The 22,742-nt window shown below is 45.1% G+C and overlaps 1 protein-coding gene across 1 annotated transcript in view; it reads right to left on the minus strand.

The window, feature by feature from the left end:
* ERICH6B (glutamate rich 6B) overlaps window positions 1-22,456 on the minus strand; it is a 56,917-nt gene extending 34,461 nt beyond the window's left edge. The window contains exons 1-7 of the mRNA XM_021714491.1: window positions 22,051-22,456; window positions 17,615-17,835; window positions 14,987-15,057; window positions 14,267-14,434; window positions 12,200-12,378; window positions 4,289-4,360; window positions 3,627-3,665 (exon numbers count right to left, since the gene is read on the minus strand). Coding sequence (XP_021570166.1) covers window positions 3,627-3,665; window positions 4,289-4,360; window positions 12,200-12,378; window positions 14,267-14,434; window positions 14,987-15,057; window positions 17,615-17,835; window positions 22,051-22,456 — 1,156 coding nt within the window. The remainder of the gene's footprint in view (window positions 1-3,626; window positions 3,666-4,288; window positions 4,361-12,199; window positions 12,379-14,266; window positions 14,435-14,986; window positions 15,058-17,614; window positions 17,836-22,050) is intronic.
* Between the last annotated feature and the right edge of the window lie 286 nt (window positions 22,457-22,742).

Consider the following 22,742-nt stretch of genomic DNA (forward strand, 5'->3'; position numbering starts at 1 on the left):
CTCCAACAAAAAAAAAAAAAAAAAGCATTTTGCAGCTCATTCACCAGCCATAACTACAGCTTTGATTGGGCAAGAGACTGATTTCGGTAACTTTCTCCTGATAAGACCATGACCATGGACTGGTTCTGGCCGGTTTACAGAGACTGTGCACTTATGAGCCTTTGTGTTCTGAAAAGGACTTTTGATGTGCAGGGCCTAATTTAATATATTTAAATGTTAAGTAACCTCCCCAAGGTGAATATAGGTTGTATGTAACATGCATGTTTGTTCAATACACATGTGTCAGGACCACCTTCATGAATATTCATATTCCTCCTGTAACCTATTGAGTATGTATGTTCAGCTAATCCCTTCAGCATATAGCTTCTACCTTAGCCTGTCCTCCTGCAAAGTGTCTCTCTCTAGTCTTGGCCAGAGGCTGCTCTTTCTAGACTGGGAGATGGCTACCTTGCAGGCAGTAATCCCTTATAAGAAATAAAGTCTCCTTTCTTTTTCTAAATGTATAGATTTTATGATTTTTAGGTCAACAGATGCTCTGAGTAGAGAGGCAGGCTACCTGTCACATGCCTCCCTGAGATAATGTCTGGCTGCGGTCCTGGTAGCTTGGCGATTTCCCATCATTAGTGATTTCTATATTTTAATGGGCTTTGTTGAATAATATATAGTTAATTTGAGGAGGAAAAATGTAGGTCTTTATCACGGGAAGAAGGTAGACTTGGCAGCCCTGAATACTAAACAGTGATGCTCACGAACATTCGAGTCAATATAATAATTAAGCTTATTAACATCAATGGCACTGTCAACATGTCAAGCCAAGCACAGTAAATAAGCAGCAGTATAGCTATAACTGGGACCAGTGAGAAGAAAAAGGTTTATTTCTAATTAACTTTTCCTTTGGGGGACTTTTGTCAACCTTTACTTTTGTTCTAGTGAGATCCTTATCTCCTCCAGAAGTCATCCCATAGGAAGTTGGGGAGGACCAGGGGTGTTGGGGTGGGGGGGAGTGTCAGGCCCTGTTTGAGTAGTGGCCCTGTCATCTGGGACCTGGACCACTTCTGAGTTGTCACTCAGCCCCTTTGGACCCTAGCCCCTCATCTGTGCAATGGGGACAATAAAACTCATCTTTAGGGTGACTCAGAGGACCAGGGCTAAGGCAGGTCTGGGCTAGCACAACTCTTTCCCAATGGAGTGTGTCTCCCCCAGGTCTGATTAAGAGCAAATCTTAATTCTTCTTCATTTGCGTGCCTCCCGTCTTTTTCTTGACAGAACTGCAGTTTCTGAATTTGGAATAAACATTTGAGTCATGAGTATTTGCCCTGCGGGTGAATACAATCATCCCCCTATCATAGTGGCAAAGATTCTTTGACTGTAAACTTTAGTCAGGCTCTTAAACCTTCTCCTAGGCCCATCTGTGTACTTCTCTTAAAATCCAGTTTTAGCAAGAACCCAACTAAGTCAGTTTAGCGAGCATCTCAGCCCTCTCTATCTGATCACCCTTGATATCAGATAAGGTTCTTCATCCTCTTCCATCCCCTGGGTGGTGTCTGGTCACCCGGCCAGTCTTCAGCAAGAATCCCGTTAGGTCACTTCAAGCAGAACTGCCTTAGTAGTTTCCTCTTAGTAATTTTCCATCCACTGACTTCTACCCTGCTGCTTGGCTATACATTTCCACTTGGAGTTGAGCTCAATCTCTCTCTTCTACCACAAAACCCCATTGTTGTGGTCTTTCTACCTATCATGATGGCCCTAAAAAATCTGCCTTAACAAGTGTCATTGCCAGATGTGCCTGTAATCTTAGCACTTTGGGAGGCCGAGGTGAGAGCATTGCTTGAGCCCAGGACACTAGCCTAGGCAACATAGTGAGACCTCATCTCTACCAAAAAAAAATAAAAAGAAAAATTAAAAAATTAGCCAGGCATGGTGGCATGCACCCATGGTCCCAGCTACTCAGGAGGCTGAGGTGGAAAATTGCCTGAGCCCAGGAGGTCAAGGCTGTGATGAGCCATGATTATGCCACTGCTCTCCAGCCTGGGCAATAGAGGGAGACCCCAACTCAAAAAGCAAACAAGCAAATATCAGTGGATAATATTTTCTTTAACAATAGATGAGGAAAGGGAGAAGAGAAACAGTAAGTGACTAACCCAGTGGCCAGCTCTGAGAAATGAGCAACCCAACTTCACTGATTAACAAGAATACAGGTGAACACCCTTCCTATAGTGAATCTCTTGTTATCCTAGGCAGGTGGGTCAAGGTCTGGGCTGGGTTAGGTTGGCGACTGCTATGGGCACAAATCTCTAAACTGCTCTAAGATTTTGCTGCTCAAAGTGTGACCCATGGATTAGCTGTTGGGAGTGTGTTAGAAAGACCAGATCTCGGAACCAGAATCTGTATTTAAACAAGATCCCCAGCTGATGGCCTGGCCCATAAAAGTTTGAGCAGCATAGCTCTAAAACACCCATGGACATGGAATCAGATGGAGAAAATTGTATTCACCAGTACCTTTCTGTGAGTGTGGTGGAGTGGGTAGAAAGTATAGTCTAGAGTTTGCAACAGTTGGTTTGATAAGCTATGGGGTATGGATAGGGGTATAATGGGGTGTATGCAAGACCTGATCCCTCTGACCTCATCCACAGCTCAAATATATCAGACCTTAGCCCCCAAATTGTGTGTGTATGTTTTTCTTTGAGTTGGGGTCTCACTCTGTCATCCAGGCTGGAGTACAGTGGTATGATCACAGATCATGGCTCCCTGCAGCCTCAACCTCCAGGACTTGGATGATCCTCCCGTCCCAGTCTCCTAAACTGTGTTCTAATGAGGATGGGTCTACTTGAATGCAGGCTTTTGTTTTGTGGAGTGGTGCTTGCAAGTTGGAATTTTACTACCCTAAAGATCCCCACCTGTTCTTTCTCCTCATAGGATTCAACCAACTCCTTCTCTGTTGCCCAGGCTGGAGTGCAGTGGCATGCTCATGGCTACCACAGCCTTGACCTCCTGGGTCAGATAATCTCTCTGCTTCTGCCTTCCAAGCAGCTGGAACTTCCAAGCAGCACACACCACCATGACTGGCTAATTTTTAAATTTATTCTAGAGATGAGGTCTTGCCAAGTTGACCAGGCTGGTCTCGAACCCCTGGGTTCAAGCAATCCTCTTGCTTCTGCCTCCCAAAGTACTAGGATTACAGATGTGAGCTGCTGTGCCCAGCCTAACTCCTTAATAGACATTTAATAAACCTTTAAGGGCACCATTTGTAGGAGCTCCCATTTATTCACTACCAAGGTGTCACAGGACCTTGATTCTGTCTGGGAGGGGCACACATCCTAATCAAGCCCTCCTTCCCAGACCTCAGGGAACCCAACTACCCACTGGATGCTCTTGAAACCTGGGAACCCTTATTGTAGAGTTTTTGAGTAGGAAGAGGGACTTCTAGTCCTGCCTCATTGGAAAGCCCCTCTCTGTTTCTTGTTTTGTCCTCCTTCTTCAGGAGGTTTTGAGGTTGTCCCTAGGTCCCCTCTAGACCTTGAGGTATACTGAATCAGCAAGGGAACCATTTTCCCAGGTCACCTTCTCCAGCCCAGGACACTCTGCAGAAAGCAGGGATCTTTGGGTAGATTATATTGAACTCTTACCATTTTCTTCCTCTTGCTGCACTCCAGTGGCATCATATGCTGAAAAAGAATAGGAAAAATTACTAATAGGATGTGATATGATGAACAAGTCCAGATCCTCTGATCTCTGATGGAATCAATGTAACAATCACCTCTCAAATAGCCAGGAGACTCAGGGTGGGGATCACATGCTTTGGGAAAAGGGGCTTCTTTGATGGCCAGCCGTGTGAGGTCTTAGCATATGCTAAACAAATATCGATTCCCTCCCTGTGTTTGTATTTTGTCTTTCCTACTAGAGTTTAAGTTCTGAAGCATGAGATGGGTTTTGTCTGTCTGTATATCCTTTCTGGTATATAGTACGGGGACAACAAATGCCACTGAATGAGCTAAGTATGGATAATGTCATGATCTCTCCTCCTAACTCTAGGGATGACCATTGTTTCCTCTCCTTTCAAAATGCCAGAGCCCACTGTTCTCTTTGGCTCTGTGTCTTGAGAGCTTTGAGCCTGGACACTAAATTTCAGAAACAATGCCTTGGCTGATGGTCTTCATTAAGGCTGCCCTGGTCTCAAATAGTCAACAATGGGCCTTCTTGGCTGGGGGTATGCTAATTCTGTGCTTCTTACCTTCTTGTGGATAGATTAGTTATTTCTACAGGTCTTAACAATCATCATAAATTATACCTTTCAAATCAGACTTCGTGATGGTTAGCGCTGCGGTTTCTTGCTCTGTTTTTGATTTCGATAAAGATGTTGCTGTTAAAAGGCAGAAGAGCATGGTCATGAGTGTTTTTATTTTTATTTTTATTTTTTGAGTTGAAGTCTCACTCAGTCGCCCAGACTGAAGTGCAGTGGCCGTTCCCGGCCACTGCAGCCTCAACCTGCTGGGCTCCGGAGATCCTTTCGCCTCAGCCTTCCAAATAGCTGGAACTACAGGCGTGCGCTACCATGCCTGGCTAGTTTTGGATTTATTGTAGAGATGAGGTCACGCCAAGCTGCCCGTGCGGGTCTCGAACCCAGGCGCTCAGGCAATCCACTCACCTCAGCCTCCCAAAGTGTGGGATTACAGGCTGAGCCACCAAGCCTGGTTCATGAGTCTTTTAACTTGACACTTTAAATGTGTTTATACTCAGAGTGTGAGGTTCTTTCTTGGCACCTGAGGCTGATCAACAATGGGGGAGAACAGAGACTGGGGGTCACAGCTGGGTATATGGACACTCTCTCTGCACGCCCCCTTTCCTTTGGCTTTGGTCACTTACTCCGGGACTGCAATATGTCAGTAGTCAGAAATTGGAGGCCCTCTGTGGCCTTCCTCTCTAGTCACTATGAGGCTAGTTTGAGTTCTCAGGATAGCTGGAATGATTGGGGTGGGGTGGGGAAGAACTTAGAGATATTTCTCCTGCTGTAAGAACTGTTATGACCGAGTTGCAAGAAGGAGACACGCCAGCATGCCAAGTTCAAATGAAGAGTCCTTTATTAGCGTGCGGTCAAGAGTAGACACAGAACTAAACTAGCAAGAAGCTTATAAAGGCAAAAACCTTAAGTGGGCTACATAGCGCGGGGGGAGGGGGGAGGGAACAAGGAACTAAAAACAAAAGGAAACAAAATATAAGAATAAAATATGCGGATGTGGCAGGGGGAATTTTGCAAAGAACAATCTCTTGGCGCAAAATCTGATTTCAGCTAACAAAGCATACAATTACACAAAACTTGTAGCTAGGGAGTTTCAAACAGCCAGCAAGAATGGTCAGCGTGAATGGCTCAGGTGAACAAAGCTGTGGGCCTGTGGTCATGGGAACGTTATAACAATCACACATATCCATTGGGGGGTCATTTTTAGGTTAGACAGGCAGCTAAGATGGAGGATTTTAACAAAATGGAATTACTTATGTTGAGCAAGTTCTTGCAATTATTTTATATATTTCACTAGCTATTTCAGAACCATACAGCCAAGTGGCTCTGAGTCTGTGTTGACACACAAAGGGGTATACCTGTCGCTGTAGGGAGTGGACATGTCTGGTGCTCTGTTGCCAAGGGAGGGTGGCATATCAGGGCTGACTGGGAGATGGGGGAGCATCTGGTATAGATCCCCTGAGACTTGTAATAGGAGACTTTTTTTTTTTTTAAAGACTTTAGTAAGTTCTTGGTTACCCTTATTTTCTTTCTTCTGGAATTTTTTAATGATCCTGGCTCCTTTTTGCCTCCCCTGTCCCCATCTGTTTTCTTCTTCCTCCCAAATACATATGTGCACAACACACACACACACACACACACACACACACACACACACACACACACACAAACACACACTACATTCCATTCTGTTTTTTGTTGTTGGTATTTCACTCTGTTGTCCATGCTAGAGTGCAGTGGCAGGATCACAGCTCATCACTCCTCAAACTCGTGGGTTCAAGCAATCCTCCTGCCTCAGCCTACCAAGTAGCAAGGAGTATGGGTATGTATTATCACATCTGGCTATTATTTTTTTTTTTTGTAGAGACAAGGTATTGCTATGTTGTCTAGGCTGGTCTTGAACTCCTGGGCTCAAGCAATCCTTTTGTCTCGGCCTTCCAAAATGCTGGGATTACAGGCATCAGCCACTGTGCGTCCAATTCCATTCTTTATAGCAGGGGCTAGAAGGCACAATGAAAAAGCAAAAGCAAACTGATCCATTTGCTTATGGGAGTGTCCACACTTGTGTCTGGCCTGTGGTGCTGGGTTTCCTGGACGCTTGCTGTGTCAGTGCCTGTTATTTCTTCAAAGTGAGATGGAGCAGCACTTCAGGCAAGGACTCTCCAGTTTTGAGAAAATCCATTCTACCATGGAATAGTTCTGACTATTAGGAATAATTTCCTTTTCCTAAACTGTTTTCCTAAGATTCCATAGCGGTCATATTAGCCTTTCAGTCCAGGTGGGAATACGCTGGTCTTGGTTTTGGGTGGCAGAGAGTCAAATATTTAAGGTCAATTTTCATTTCTCAGTGTTACATATCTTCCAGACTTAACACCCCTAATCTGTGTCAATACTTCCCTGTGTGACACAGTCTCCGGGTCTGTTTAACCCCAGCCTTTCCTTGGAGCTCTGCCAAGCTGCTTCTGGCCCTCAGAGAGTGTGGGATCCCCAAACTGGACATGCTCTTCGAGGGTGGGCCACCAGTGCAGAGCAGGACTAAATCCCTTGAAGTAAACTTTTAGTTGTATTTGGTTGCTTTTTTCTGGCAGTCATATCAGTTGTACTAGAGCCTTGTTGAGCTTGTGGTTGAATGAAACCCCCAACAACAAACAGGGCTTGCTCGCCCTCTACTTCTTTATCCTATTGTTTTTGTGAGTCAAAACAATAATGTCAGTTGCCAAAGTCGTCCTTTTTTTTTTTTTTGAGTTGGGGTCTCACCCTGCTGCCTGAGCTGGAGTGTAATGGCATGATCATGGTTTACCATAGCCTTGACCTTCTGGGTTCAAGTGATCCTTCTGCCTCAGTTTCCCATGTAGCTGGGACTACAGGTACACACCACCACACCCGGCAAATTATTTTGATTCCTTTTGTAGAGATGAGTTCTAGCTATGTTGCCCAGGCTGGTCTCGAACTCCTGGGGTCAAGCACTCCTCCTGCCTTGGCCTCCCAAAGTACTGGGATTACAGGTGTGAGCCACTGCACCTAGCCTGCCAATATCTTCTATCTAGTCAATTCTGATCCCATGTTTCTGCTTGTCAACATCTTTTAGTATCTGATTACATTATCCTAAGCATCCACAAATATAAATATTTCTTCTACATCTGCATCCCAGTCTACCAAAAAACAAAAACAAAAACAGAAACTAAACAGAGCCTTGTGACTCTCCACTGGAAACCAGGTTGACTCTGATCCATTAAACAGCATCTTGGGAAGGTGTTCAATCAGTTATGATTACTGATTACAACATCTTACGTTAGCGCCCACCTAGTATTCCTCCATCTTGTCCAGGAACATCAGGAGGCCTTTGGAAATAAAATGCCTGGTGGAATTTGGCCCTGTGAGGTTTCCACAGTTCCCTGATCTAATAACCTTTTCAGAAAGTGACCTAAAAGCTAGTATTACATGATTTACTTTTATTGATCTGAGGCTGATTTCTCGTGGTCATTTTGCTCTCAATATTTGCCCCAGATTGGTCACAGACTCACTTTCCCAACTCCCTACCATGCTTCAAGAACCAGCAACATAATTTCCACACCCTCCCCCATGGCCCACAGAAATGTGATTAAGCTACTCTATTCCTCTAGATATTCTGGGGTATATTTTATCTAGGTCAGGAGACAGCAGTCAGCTTTCTCTTCTGATTTTTTTTCACCAATCTTTGGTTTCTGCTATTTCTTACCTATTTTTGGTACACTCTTTTCAATCTGAGAATAATTTTCCTTCACAGTGAAGTCAAAATTAAATGGCAATTGAAAAACTTCCCCTGAATCACTCACCAACACTGCACTAAAAAGCAGTAGCAGTAGTTTGTCTGTCTTGATCATTTTGCCCCAATAATATTTTTAAAAGCCCTCTGCCTTTTGTTGCAGCCTGTACCATCATTATCATTATTATTACTTTTTGGTAAGAATGTTTATCTTGGGATTCAGCTTTCCTGATATCATTCTCTCTCTCTCTCTCTCTCTCTCTCTTTTGAGTTGGAATCTTACTCTTTTGCTCAGGCTGGAGTGCAGTGACACCTTTACAGCTCACAGCAGCCTCAACGTCCTGGGCTCAGGTGATCCTTCTGCCTCAGCCTCCTGAGTAGCAGGACTACAGGCACCACCACCATGCCTGGCTAATTTTTTTTTTTTTTATTTAATGTTTTGTAGAGACGAGGTCTTGCTATATTGCCTAGGCTAGTCTTGAACTCCTGGGCCCAAGTGATCTCACTTTGGCTTCCCAAAGTGCTAAGATTACGGGTGTGAGCCACCGCGTCCCACCTACTGACACCATTCAGAGAACTTTAAGTTCATAGTCATTTTCCTGCGTGCATTGTTGGAAATGTCCTCATCTTTTTGACCTCTGAATGTGCTCTTTCAGAATCTGAGTCCATGGAAGGAAAATCTGTGAACAGACTAGTTAGCACTCCTGGGAATTTTTCCAGCCCTCTTCTCCATCTGACCAGGTGGTTTAAAGTATCCTTCCTCTCTCTGTTTATCCTCACCCACATTCCACATTTCTATACATACAATATCTCTATGTATACATATTTCTATCTATAGCCTCCTTCCTACCAAGACTACTTTTTTTTTTTTGAAGAGACACCCTCCTCTTTTTTTTTTTTTTTTTTTTTTTAGTTAAGTCTCACTCTGTCACTAAGGCTAGAGTGCAGTGGCATGACCACAGCTACCACAGCCTCAGCCAGCTGGGTTCAGGCGATCCTTCCGTCTCAGCCTCCTAAGAAGCTGGGACTACAGGCACGTGCCACTACACCTGGCTGGTTTTTTACAAAAAAATTATTGTAGAGATGAAGTCTCGCCAAGTTGGCCGGGCTGGTCTTGAACCCCTGGGCTCAGGCAATTCTCTCGTCTCCACCTCCCAAAGTGCTATGATTACAGACGTGAGCAATGGCACCTGGCCTGGATGTGCCTTTTTATCACGTGATCTGATCTTGAATCAGATAAGGGCTCAACAACTTCACAAGTATTTAACAAATATTTATGGGTGCTTGCTATGTGCTAGGCACTAAGTCTTGAGGATTTCTGCAAGCATGGACATAATGCTCCATATCGGAATTTCTAGTCTATGGTTTATGACCCTGCTCTGGGCCTGGATAGATGGACACATGAAGCCATAAATAGTGTTTCTGGCCCCCTGAATGCTCTCTCACATGGATCATGAGGTATTTCCTGTGTCTTTAGCAGTCCTTCCAGATCAAACCTGCCACACTCCGGAGGAATAGTTCTCAAGGATTTATCTGGGTGTTTTTCCTCCATATTTGGTCAAAGTCCTATTTGTCAAAAAGGGCTGTTCCATGTGAAACACCGTTTCTGACTTACTGGGATTGAACAATCCCATAACAAAAACATGTCTTAGAAACAGGAGTCTGGCACCCATGAAATTCATCCCACACCAGAGGTTCTCTGCTTCTCCATTGTTCATGTGCCAAGAATTCTCTTGGGATCTTGTAAGAATGTAGATTTCAGGCCATTTCAGGCAGGGATTCTGATAAGGGCTGGAAAGCCACATCTTCACAAGCACGCAGCTGCAGGGACACCCAGTTCTGGGCTTCCTGGTGTGGCAGTGCCCATGTCTGGTCTCCTCTCTGCTCCTGCTGGCTTCCGCCTTGCACCCCTATGATTCTATCCCCTTGAATTGTCTTTGCTGTGGTCCCCTGTGTTTCTCCAAAAAGTGCCTGGGCGGTTCCTGCCTTGGGCTGAAAGCAGATCCTTTTATGCTCCTGCCATGTGTGGAAATCCTTAATCATCTGTGCTCCAACTGTGGGAAGCCTGGCTTTCTCCTTTCTACCCAAGTTATTGTCCCTATGGTCCTCTTCTTGGCTGGGTTTTCAGCTCTTCCACCTTCCTGGAGCTCCGTGCTTCCTAGTTTCCCCTCAGCGCCCTCGTGGAGAAGTTTCACGCTCCTGTGCCTCTTCCTCAAGTGTCTGGCCAGCCTGGGTTGATGCCAGCTCTGGGAAGGTGGATGTCCTTCCTCAGTGCCCCTTAGTTCCATTGGGACTTTTGTCAGCATCTGAAAACTGGAACCTTTTCAAGATCAGTATGCAGGACAGCTTGACGGAAAGTGTGACAGGCTTGCCAGCTGTGTTCTCCTTCTCTTAGCCTGGGTTATGGAATCCGGCTGCTCTGATGCTAGAAACCTACTGTTGGAGATGGGATATTCCTTCCCATAGCTTTCTTGGGATAGTTGACTTGGCTTTCTAGCCCATAAATATAGTCCTGAGATTGGGTGGTGACCCAGGGTCAGGGAGCTGCTAAGTATACCCATTCTTTGTCATACTTGCTCTTTTCACCCACCACACACAATAACATACCTGTTACCACCCATGCTCTCCAGAGAGATAGACTGGAAACTATAGGCAGATTGGGGAAGAAAAACCTCCATGAATTTTGGGGAATTGCTTGTTTTTCCTTGTGTTTCAACGTCTGCTCTAATGATCACCTCCCCCTACAAGTCATTGCAAGAAGTGGGGGTGTCATTTGAGCCTGGCTCAGAGGCTCCAACGCAGTGCCTACCTTTAGCGCAGGTCACCAATGTCACAATATTCAATCAGTGGACATTTACTGTAGGTAAACGTAAATATAAATTTACCATCCCAGACTTTTACTGAATACCCAACATATATTGGCTTTAAGGAACTCAGTATGGAAGAGACAGACACACAGTTGCAAAATATGCCCATGCGTGGTGCTTACAACCTAAATTAAATACAGGCATGACTAGCTCTACTGATTAAGCTTAGATTCCTAAGGGTGGTGGATGATAGGGCAAATGAGACAATGATTTCCTTGAGGACTCTCTCTGGTGTGGGTCCACAGTGGTGTAAACAGGCTTCCACGCTCCAGCCTGTTTCTCTACCCCTTCTCCTCTCCATGTCCTTTCAAGCTTGGCATTGGCACTTCACCGGCGATTACCCAGTAAATGACTTTCAGAATCCTGCTTATGAATATGTAGATAAATGCTAGGATTTTTCCCAGCGGTCACGCTTACTGATTTCGAAATGGTTCCAGTTCTCGAGGCTTCCTGAAAGCACGCATGCTGGCAAAAATCTCCAGTGAACCAATGCAGCAGGTGACACTCTCATCACACACTGGTGGGGTGGGCCTGTCCATCCTCCTTTATAGGGTTTCTGGCTTCTAACTTCTTTTAACCATATTTGAGCTACAAAACGTAGCAGGCACGGATGGGGCAGGGAGGTGAGGTACAGGGGAATCTAATTTACTGCTGCCATGACTACAGATGTGAAATAAATCTGCGAATCAGTGATGGATCGATCCCACTAAGGCTGGATTGAAATGACTAATAATGGTGAGCAATGCTGTTCAGTCTTCCAGCCCCAGGACCCTGGAGTGAGGATTTGAGGGCCTAATTGGGTAGAGAATTAAGACCCTTAATGCAATCTTGTCGAACTCTCTCCTGTGTGTCTCCCAGTTGTAGCCATGAAAGTTTACTACAGGGCTGGATTTGGCTGGCTCTGAGTCAGGGCTGGCTTTGACCACTCACTGAGAGTCCCCAATCCCTTCTCCACTTGACTGTCTGGTTATGGCCTGTCACCCCAGGGAACCAGTCTGTAATCTGGGAAGAAAATGGTCTGTGTCCCTGAGGGAAATAGTGCCTGTACTCATGTAGAACAAGAACAGGAACGGAAAACTGAAGAAACCATTTGCTTCAGCACTTTGTGGACCCTCTTTCTCTGAGGGAGGCCTGGGATGGGAGAAGAGGGTTAGCAAGACTCTTAGAGGAATGAATGTCTTACCCAAAATATGATTTCAGATGGCAACAAAAACCGTAGAATATCATTAGCGTGAGAGACAACACTCAAGTCACAATATTTCACGTGCACGAAATGCTGCAAGGCCGTTCCTCCCCCAGCCCACAGAGAGTCCAACCAGGCAATGGCCGGCAGGGCACAACTTCCCTTACCCAAATTTCCCTCATAGTTCCATTTTGTCTGACTGGCCTGGCTTCTCATGTAGGATGTAGGAAGCATCACACCAGAGTCAGAAGAGTCGCTGGGCGATTCGGAGACAGGAGGAGGGATAGCGGACATCACCGGCAATTCAGAGAAGGTAGTCGCCTGAGAGGGGCCGGCGTCTGGGCTGCTGTCAGAGGGGAGCACAGGTTGGTCAACTTCCAGACAGTGGCTAGGTCAGGAACCCCTTTCTTTGGGGTGCTGGAGGGAGGTTGGGGTGGCTGCTCTCAATGTCCAGTCCCAGGTGGTAGACGTCACAAGGTTAGAAAGGACCAGCTTGTGGATCACGGAAAATAGGGACCCGTGAACTGTCCCTTCTCCCCCTTTTCAACCCTGCTGGGAAACACAGTGCCACATGTTTTACTGAACAATGAGAGGATGTGTGAGGGTCTTCAGAGGCCCCTGGGCCAGACTGCCATGACTGACAGTCGAATGTTCCAGAACATTCCTCTTCCTTCCTGACTCATAACCCTGTTCATCACAGTGGCCCTTTCTGTCTCACAGTTGCCTCAGGCAGAGTGGAAAAACATACTGAATTAGATGCCGCTGCCGTTTAAAATCAAGCCCTGAGATCTTGTCCCTGCAGCTGGCCCACCATAAACACCACCATGGTCAAGGAAGTCTTTTAAAGGGCCTGCTGGCAGGGCGCTGGGTATGAGGTGCGGGCCCTGCTATCTGGCAGCTTAGCGTCAAGAGAGGTGAACCCCACACACCATTTTACACTGTGTCTTTTCTCAGGAATCTCTGGCTTTTAACTGGGGGCAAGAAACTGTAATTCAAAAGAATGAAAGAGATCTTTGGGTGTCTTGGATTTGGAGTTATTTCCTGACAGCTGGCCCGATTGGCAGAGGCAGGTACAAGGGAAAATGCCCAGCATATAATGGGTGGTGACTGTGGTTGGTAGAAAAAACACAGAAATTGGTGTTAGATGACCGGGGCTTAAGTGTTGGCTCTTGCATTATCTCAGAGGCACTTTGGGGAAGTTACTTGTTTGCCATTATTGTTCTTATAGGGGTAGTAAGGTAGACCTGTTCCTGATCTGGGCCAAAGTTCTTGGCACAGGGGCAAGCAGGGGGGCGAGGTCTGGAGTTAGGCTGAGTGGGGAGATGTGGAGGGAGGTTGTTTGTTCTAGCAGGTAGACATTCTGGGAAAATTCCCTTCAGAGTCTGTGGGAGTCATAGGCAGATTTTGCAGGGGCTTCTGAGGGACCAGTGGAGAGGCATTCTGTGCTGGCCCGGCAGGCTGGAGCAGAGCATCACCAAAAAGGGACCCTGGGTCATGTGACCAGACGCTTGAGTCCTAGGTCAGGTGGTCATAGGGTAACCAAGAACAAATGGACGCAGGTGAGCTCACTTAGGTACCTGTCAACTCTTGGCCCACTCCAGGCCTCCCAGCTAGATCAGGAGATTCCCCTGGGCTTCAGTTTCTTTATTCTTCTAGCAAGGTAATACCTGTCTTATCTTGTTCACTAGGTGCCCACTGGGACCCAGAGAGATAGTGGCAGTCCCCACGAAAGGATTTTGAAAAGCCAAAGCTGCTAAACAAACAGAGGAGTTATATTTAAGACAAATGCTGGCTGCTCTGGCCATGTCCACTGTCACGTACATTTCCCAGCACCCACTCTGCTGGGCCTGCCCTGGGCTGGGACATTGCCGGTTTTCCAGGGTGCCTGCCAGGGCTCTGCTGCAACCTCAGCTTCTGGGAAGCTGGGCTGGAGTTCTGGCCATCTGGGTTGAATATTGGCTCCATGCCTTGTTGCAGTGGAGAGGGTACAGGGAGGAGCCGTGGAATCCTGGATCCCGGGGAGCTTTGACTGTTGAATACCTGCTCCTGCAGTGCTTTAGTAGGGAGGGGCCTGGCAGGTGCCTGGGGACCCTTAAGCATATGGGAAAGGGAGAGAGGGAGTTGCTTCCGGCTCCTGGCTGGCGACCTTCCTGTAATAAGGGACCCATGAACTGTCCCTTCTCCCCTTTCCCCACCCTGCTGGGAAACGCTTGTGTGAATGTAGTACTTCTTGCCTAAAGGACTTTGTGGAGGAGTCAGACTCTTGGTTTTTTTGTACGAGGAAAATCCAGGGCATCTCTGAGCACTCTGAGTCCAGATCTGGCCCTTGGGGACCCAAGCCGAAGAGCATGTGGACACCAGGAAGGCCCCAGAGCCTCTGATACTCACTCTTTCCATGGGCCCTGGGAACAGTAAACCCCCCTAGCTGAAGTGTGAATGAAGGGTTGGAAGGGTGGATGTGATTGGAATAAAACTGACTAGGAATCGTGATTCTTGCTCTGGAAGTGCTCAGTTCTTGACCTGGTGGTTCGTGGGGTGTGTGTGGGGGGTTCAGAATGGAAAATAACAATGATCCACGGAGCTGACTGAGCATGTCTTGTGTGCTGACCACTGTCCTGAGTGCTTTCTGTGAGCTGACACTCATTTAATCCCCACCTCGGCCCAGTGGGACTGGAGTGCTTTGTCTCCCCATTTTACAGATGAAGACCTTGAGGTACAAGGAGATTAAGTAGCATACAGCTAGCTGGGTGGAGGAGCTGAGATTCAAACCTGGGCAGTCTGGTTCCAGAGTCCCTGTTGTCAACCAACTTTAAGGTGGTCACTTCACTGTCAGACCCCATCGCTGTGTCTGGCCACACTACTTAACTTACTTTGGGTGTCAGTGCCTAAGGTGAAGAAGCCTCTGAAAAGTCACTTTCTTTATAAATAGGTACCCTCTTTCACTGAGGACTTACCTGTCAGAGGCACTGGAGGTGAGAAGTGTGGACAGAATGGCCAGTGCAGAGCAGAAGTGGGGGCCGCAGCCCTGCGGTGGGAGCCCTGTGCCCTCAAGTTGTAACTTACGAGCTCCCGACTTGACAAAGCTGGGATTTCATTCCTGCTTCTCACCATAACCACACTGGCCTTGCAGGTTTTTTTTTTAGATATCATGGCAACCCACTTCACCAGTGAAGATAAATGGCTCCTGTCCCCTGCATTCACCCTTTGGGATAGGAGTTTAGGGCACAAGAAATCAGGATAAAGACTGTGGATTGGAAGTCTTGTGTGCCCCCTACTCTGATTTCTCCAGAGCTGGGCATGTAGAAGGCATTTACTCACTCATTCCATAGATGTTTTATTGACCATCTAGTATGGGCCAAGTCCTGTTGTGGGATTTTAATGAACATTCACTGAATGATCACACAGACTTTGGAAGTATGCCTGAGCTTTCTTTCATCCTGGATAGACTGCAGCTTCCTTCTGGGCATTCATTCATCTGCTCCCCAAGAATACTTCCTGCTGGACCTTCTCCCTTGACTCAGACGGCATCTGCCCTTCATCTCTGATGGTTCTGGGCACCCAGGACTCTAACCTTGGGTCCATCCCGCCCCTCTGAGTGACTCACTCACAGAAGGGAGCAAGGTTGTAGCTTCTGGGAGTCCCCACTAAACTCCCCCTTCCCCAGGGGACCTGCCACCCCCCCAACTCCACCTGATTGGTCCCAAAAGAAAAGGATTACCTTCCATTAAGATGAGGCCTGGTTTTCGGTGGTGAATAAGCTGACTTGAGTTCTATTGGAAAAAAGAACAACAAAAATGGACTAACAGGCATCTTGCTATTTTAAAATATGTTGTTGTTTACTATGTGATGCTGAGATTGGAGTGAGGAGGGTCTCAATTACAGAAATGTTCTATTTTGACCTCATTTTTGTCTCTACTTCTCATGGTTTCCTTTATAAATTATCAGGTTGAAATTTTAGACAATTGGAGAGAAGCCAAGGAAATAATTTTCAAGAAATAATGGATTTTGGAAATCAAGTTTGCTTTGCTAGTCTCTTTGGTTATCACAGAAGTCTCCCTCTGTCTTGGATGAAGGATATCTGTACAGGGGAGGTGATTGGAATGCAAATGATGTACACATTTTAAAAACTATTAATTTAATTTTTTAATTTTTTATTTTTTCGAGTCAGAGTCTCACTCTGTCACCCAGGCTGGAGTGCCATGGAACACTCACGGCTACCCCAGCATCGACCCGCTGGGCTCCGGCGATCCTTCCGTCTCAGCCTTCCAATAGCCAGAACTACTGGAGCATGCTACCACACCCAGCTAATTTTTGATTTATTGTAGAGATGAGGTCTCACCAAGTTGCCTGGGATGGTCTCGAACCCTCGGGCTCATGTAATTCACTTGCCTTGGCCTCCCAAAGTGCTGGGATTACAGGCTGAGCCACCGAGCCAGGCCACAAATTATTAATTTTAAAGAATCTGCTTGTGTCATTTAATCCCCTCACTGATTAAATGATATGACATCAAGAATTTCATATAGAGTTGGGATAAAATATGCCACCAATTCTAGCAATAGAGGATGGTTGACACTGGGAGAAAGAGAAAATGAGAATCAGAAAATTTGATTTTTTTTTTTTTTTTTGAGACTCTGTTGCCTAGGCTGCAGTACAGTGGCATGATAGTGGCTCTCAGAAGCCTTGAACTCCTGGGCTCAAGTTATCCTCCTGACTCAGCCTCCCGAGTAGCTGGGACTACAGGTATGTGCCACCACACCTGGCTACTTTTTCTACTCTGTAGAGAGTAGGCCTCGCTTTGTTGCCCAAGCTGAACTCTTGGGCTCAAGTGATTCTCCTGCCTCAGCCTCCCAAAGTGCTGGGATTACAGGAGTGAACCATTGTGTTTGGCAGAAAATTTGAATTTGAAGGAGAAATTCTGAATACTTACACTTATCCATAGCTTACCCATGCAACAGAGTATTATTGAGAAACATTACTTGTTTGTTAAAATAATGTCTATAAAAATTAAGCATTACAATACTAAGTTACAAAAGTGAAATACAAACTTGTATACATTGCATGCTAAAACAGTGAAAACTAAACAAAGCCATGCAACAAGGACTACCACTATCAGATATACAAAAAATATGAACAAAGGGACAGAATGAAAATCACTACAATGTGAATTAGCTTTATTCACATGCGGATGTTAATAGGTTGGGGGATGTCTTTCTATTTTTTACTTTTCAAATTGTCAAATTTTTTCAAAGCAAAGAAAAAGAATACATTTTGTTTCTTTGATGTCACTCCTAAAATTAAAATATGCACACACATATTAAAAATCAGAAACAAAAGATGAAGAAATGAGGAAGGAAGGGAGAAAAGAAAGACAAGTGACTGGAAGAGAAGAGAAAGTTTGGGAGCCTGTCTTGAATCTTCTAGTAATTTTCTATGATCTCAGAGCAGTCAAACACCCTCTCTCTAACTCCAGGTTCCTTATTGCGAAGGGAATTGGAGGAGAGAGCTAACGAGTGGGAGAATTTAAGGAGATAGAGATTGTGAAATACACTATACACACATGCCATTGGACTATGCGCCCTGACCTTCTTGGGGACGGACATGAACAGAAAGTGACGCTGCATGTTACAAGCACAGCGGAGACTGGAGGCAACTGGTCCTGGGACACAGGATAAAGCCCCCACCCCAACCAGTTGCCGATTCAGTGTTATAAACCGTGGACCTTCCTGCATGAGAAGGTGGTTTCCTCCCATCCCTGGCTCATCAGCATCTCTTTCTTCTGAAATCCCCAGCATTGCTGGGATTCCTGTTGGAAATGGCAGTTGGGACACTAATGCTCAATTGGAAATGACAAGTAAATTATAGCATCAGGCCAGACAGCAGTCGGAGCTGCCCAGGAGGAGCTAGCAGGGTAAAGAAAATCAAATTCAACGTGTTATATGTCTCAAAATACTATTAGGCAAAAACATGATGAATCAAAATCAATGTACTGTGACGTCTCTATAGCAGTTTGCCACAGAGCAGAATTTATCATTAGGAAGGTTTTGGGGTCTGAAAAAAAACACAAAAGAGGCTTCATCAGGAGATGATTTCACCCTCACAGCATGTTCTATGGCAGCAGGAAAGCTATGTAGCCCATGTGCCCTTCTAGTACCTTCTTTCATGTGATATCAGAAGAATATTCTTATACTGTACAGTTGTATGGTGTAGGGAAATTTTCAAAGCACTTTCAGATATGTTACTTCATTTAATCATGGCAATCACACTGTGAGAAAATGTTTTTGCCCATAGGGAACAGAAACCTAGAGAAGGTAAGTGATGTGCAGAGGGTCTAGGCCCACCGTGTGCCTATCTGTGTGGTATCTGACTGGGATACCATGGCCATCCCACCCGTATTTGGCATTCAGTATCTGAAAAACCCCCGGTAGGCCAGTCAGACACGACTATCGATTATTCAGTGGTAATGGATGCTGCATTAATATTCAGGGTGCTTTTCTAATTTTATTGCTTTTCTCCACAAGCCATGGGGGGATATCCCCTTTTAAAGAAGAGAGGCGGGTAGAGTTAGTGTGACCTAACCTGATTCATCCAGGGCTAAGGGAATCTCTGAAGCTGACCTGCCTGCCAAGTAGATGAGAAGGGTGGAGGATGTAGATTCTGCCCACAGCATAGTTCATTGTGTCTTGTCTTTGGTTATGTTCCTTTCACAGTGGAGGTAGGGGAGATGTGGCCAGGGTAATGTGGCCAGTCACAAGTCAATGGCAGGGTAATGTGGCCAGTCACAAGTCAATGGCAGGGTAATGTGGCCAGTCACAAGTCAATTATTATGATAATAATGCATAATGAAATATAACAATACTAATATTAGTTAACATTAAATAGGCTTAAAAGGCTATATGCCTGGCATAGTTTATAACTTAACTCATTTAAATTTCCCAAACATCCTTTGAGGCAAATCTATTGCTGTTCTTAATTGCAGTGAGGAAAACCAAGACATGAAGAAATTGAGTGACTTGTCCAAGCTCATGCAACTAATGAGTGGGGATAGGGCTAGTGTTCAAACCTGAGAGGGAACGGAAAATGTGCTCTTTGTGATAGATTCCTATCTGCCACCTAGAAGACAAATAAATGGCACTCATGCTCTACCTTCACTGCCTGGTCCTGTGGCAGACATTGCTAGCTGATCAGCAGCACTTCTCTCCTGCTGAGCCCAGACATGGCCTCAGAATCCCTTTCAACATAATGCTCCACCTCTAACCTTTAGCAATTAATGCATCAGCAGGAGAGATGGAAGCACAAGCATCATCTCTAGAACTCATCTTATTTATTTATTTTTATTTTTATTTTTATTTTTTTTGAGTTGGAGTCTCACTCTGTCGCCCAGACTGGAGTGCAGTGGCCACTCCCAGCCACTGCAGCCTCGACCTGCTGGGCTCTGGCGATCCTTCCGCCTCAGCCTTTCGAGTAGCCAGAATTACAGGCACATGCTATCATGCCCAGATGATTTTTTTAAATTTTATTTATTGTAGAGATGAGGTCTCGCCAAGTTGCCCAGGCGGGTCTCAAACCCGCGGGCTCAGGCAATCCACTCACTTCAGCCTCCCAAAGCGCGGGATTACAGGCTGAGCCACCGAGCCCAGCTTCTAGGGCTCATTTTATATATGCCAATTAACCATAACGTTTTTAAAAATAATTATGGCTGGGCACCGTGGCTTACTTCTATAATCCCAGCACTTTGGGAGGTCAAGGTGGGAGGATTGCTTGGGGAGTTCAAGACCAACCAGCTTGGGCAACATAGTGAGACTTTGTCTCTGCAAAAAAATTTAAAAAATCAGTCAGGAGTGGTGGCACATGCTTATAGTCCCAGCTACTCAGGAGGCTGAGGTGGGAGGATTGCCCAAGCCCAGGAGGTTGAGGCTACAGTAAGCCACGAGTATGCCACTCCACTCAAACTTGAGCAACAGAGTGAGAGGTTGACTCAAAATAATAATAAATGTGTATGAGTGTGTGTGTGTGTGTGTATGTGTGTGTGTGTGTGTGTGTGTGTGTAGGGAATGAATGTGATCACTTGGCTCAATTTGCATGTCCTGAATACCTGCTAGGGGTCAGGAAGGTACTCTTATTAGGCACCGAGATTTAACACAAGGGGAAACATAGTTATATTGCAAAGATACTAGGAGAATATTCTACATAAAGAAATATTGATATACATTCTTTGGAAAAGTTAAGAAATCTTTTGTAACCCCTTCTTAACCTGTTTTGTACAACCTGGTTTGGTCCCCTAGGTCTTCATAGACCAAGACATCCTTCCCTGTGCCTTGAAAGGCATTTCAGCTTCTCCCTACCGTGTTTCCAGTGCCTCTCCAATTTCTGCTAGCAGGGCATTTATTTTCAAAGCTTTTGCTTTATACACAGTTCCATTCACTTGACAGCATTGTATTTGTCCTACTCTAGTGGGTAATATATTTACAAAGATCCAGCACACAGAGGGGACATGTTAAGAATGCTTGATTCATACTGTGCAAGAGAAAAAGCCCCGACTGCTATTTTTCAGTCTTAGAATTACACTCGGTACTTGCACAGCAGGCGTATTAGGATTCCAAGAGGGAACTTAATGTAGAGATACACAAAAAAGAGTCTCCCATCAGTAGAGGAATTATCTCTCCAATGCGACAACAAGAATTCCACGAGGGTGGGAGGAATGGAGGATGAGGCATCTGATTTGGGGGAGAGGGACATGAAGGTAAAATGCTCATGTGGCTGCTGAGAACACTAGCACTGAGGACAGACACAGCTTGTGTGTGATCACATTTTAAGGGATTTAAAAATTCAAGTTGCCTGGAACGCTTGCAGTTGGTAGCAGAATTGGATCCAGAAAAATAGTTTAGTTCTACTTCTCTGCCAACGTGAAGATGACACAGATGACCTGGCTTTTAACATTTCCGTACCCAGCTAAATATGGCCATGCAGTGACAACATCAAGAGAAGACGTCACATATATCTAGGAATGAATGCTCTTTGGACACCGTTAGCAAATAGCATTAGGAGGCTGTTGTCAAATAATTAAACCCAACTTGAGGAGGGTTGCCAGTTGCCAAAATGGTGTTGGAAAAATGTCAGCCCTAGAATCACTCCAAAGTCAAAGACTCACCTGTACTTGGAGATGATTCCTTCAAGGGGGCTAAAGGGGTACCCTGAAATTTATGCTAGTGTCTGCTGACCTGGCAACATAATGTAGAAATGTATTCCAGGAAACAATTAGGGATCATGGATAACAGTTAGCTATATGGATATTCACCCAAGTACTATTTTAAAAAGAAACCAAAAAAAAAAAAAAAAATCAGAAGCAAAAAAAGTCAATAATAAGAAATTGATTAAAATTATTGTTTTTTTATCAATATAATACAATGCAATGTGGTCATTAAAATTATTTGTAGAAAACTTAATAACATAGTAAATTAAATATATGAAATATAAAATGATATTCACATAAGTATAATATTTGTGTAAACATAAATAAATGTATCTTGAAAAGCAGGTTATAAACACCATATAAAGTATCATTATTTTACAAAAGGCATATATGTGTGCATGTGTGTGTGTGTGTGTGTGTGTGTGTGTGTATTATATATATGTAAGTATACAAAATAAGTCTGGGAGGATATAACCAAAAGTGGAAAGCGATGATCATCTCTGGGTGGTGGTGATTTGTACTGTCTTCATTTTGTTTATATATAGCTACTAAAACATCCACACAGTACTTGTGCAGTAAGACAAAGAAAAGATAGAAATTATTATTTGGATAAACAGGTGCCTTATGTTCATGACATTCCCCGTTGGCTTTGCTGGCACTGTTTTGGGGCATGGCTGTTGTAGCTGTGAGCAGAGCTTGGTCAGTGATGTGTCTTCCTACCTGTCCCACATGACTAGGGCTGATAATTTGAGCTTTGGCTCCATCCCAGGTTTGTTCTTTTTTTCCTGGGCATTGTGGTGAACTAGAGCTACAATCCTCTCCAGATACTCAACTCCTTCCAGATACTCTTCTTCATCCAGACACTCTCTTTCAGACACTTTTTCTCCTCTAGGTACTCTCCATCCTCCAGATACTCACCCTCTTGCAGATACTTTTCAAACAGATTCTCTTCTTCTTCCAGATACTCTTCCTCCCCCATATACTCTTCCTCCTCCAGAGACTCTTCCATCTCCTGATACTCTTCTTCCTCCAGATACTCTTCCTCCCCCACATACTCTTCCTCCTCCAGAGACTCTTCCTCTTCAGGAAATAGAGTTTCATCCTGCAAAGTCTCTGCCTCTAGCTGTCCCTTGGAGTCCTCTTCCTCTGAAGGCCAGGTCTGCGTGGAACTCTGGGAAGCTGTGGCAGAGTAAGGAGGTGATGCCCCTGCTGACTGATCCTTTTCAGCTGACATGCTGGGGAAGCAGTAAGCAGTGACCTCCCTCAGCAGTGGGAGACGTCACTTCATCCTCCTGGTAACCAAGAAAGGAATAAAACCCGGTTAGCTGGTAATAGCAACTGCATATGAATTTCATCCCCTTTTGGTTCACTCATTTCATTTGATCATCTTTAAGCACAGGTGGCCAGTAAAAAAGTCACAAAAAGAGGAAGTGGAGGCTCTTCCTTGACCAGCCACTGGGGAGACCACACCTGAAGGTGAAGCCTTTGGAATGACTACGGTATGGAGGAGATGAGGGGGG

The sequence above is a fragment of the Carlito syrichta genome, unplaced genomic scaffold, assembly GCF_000164805.1.
Source record: "Carlito syrichta isolate Samal-C Ts95f unplaced genomic scaffold, Tarsius_syrichta-2.0.1 Scaffold305658, whole genome shotgun sequence".
Taxonomy (NCBI): Eukaryota; Metazoa; Chordata; class Mammalia; order Primates; family Tarsiidae; genus Carlito; species Carlito syrichta.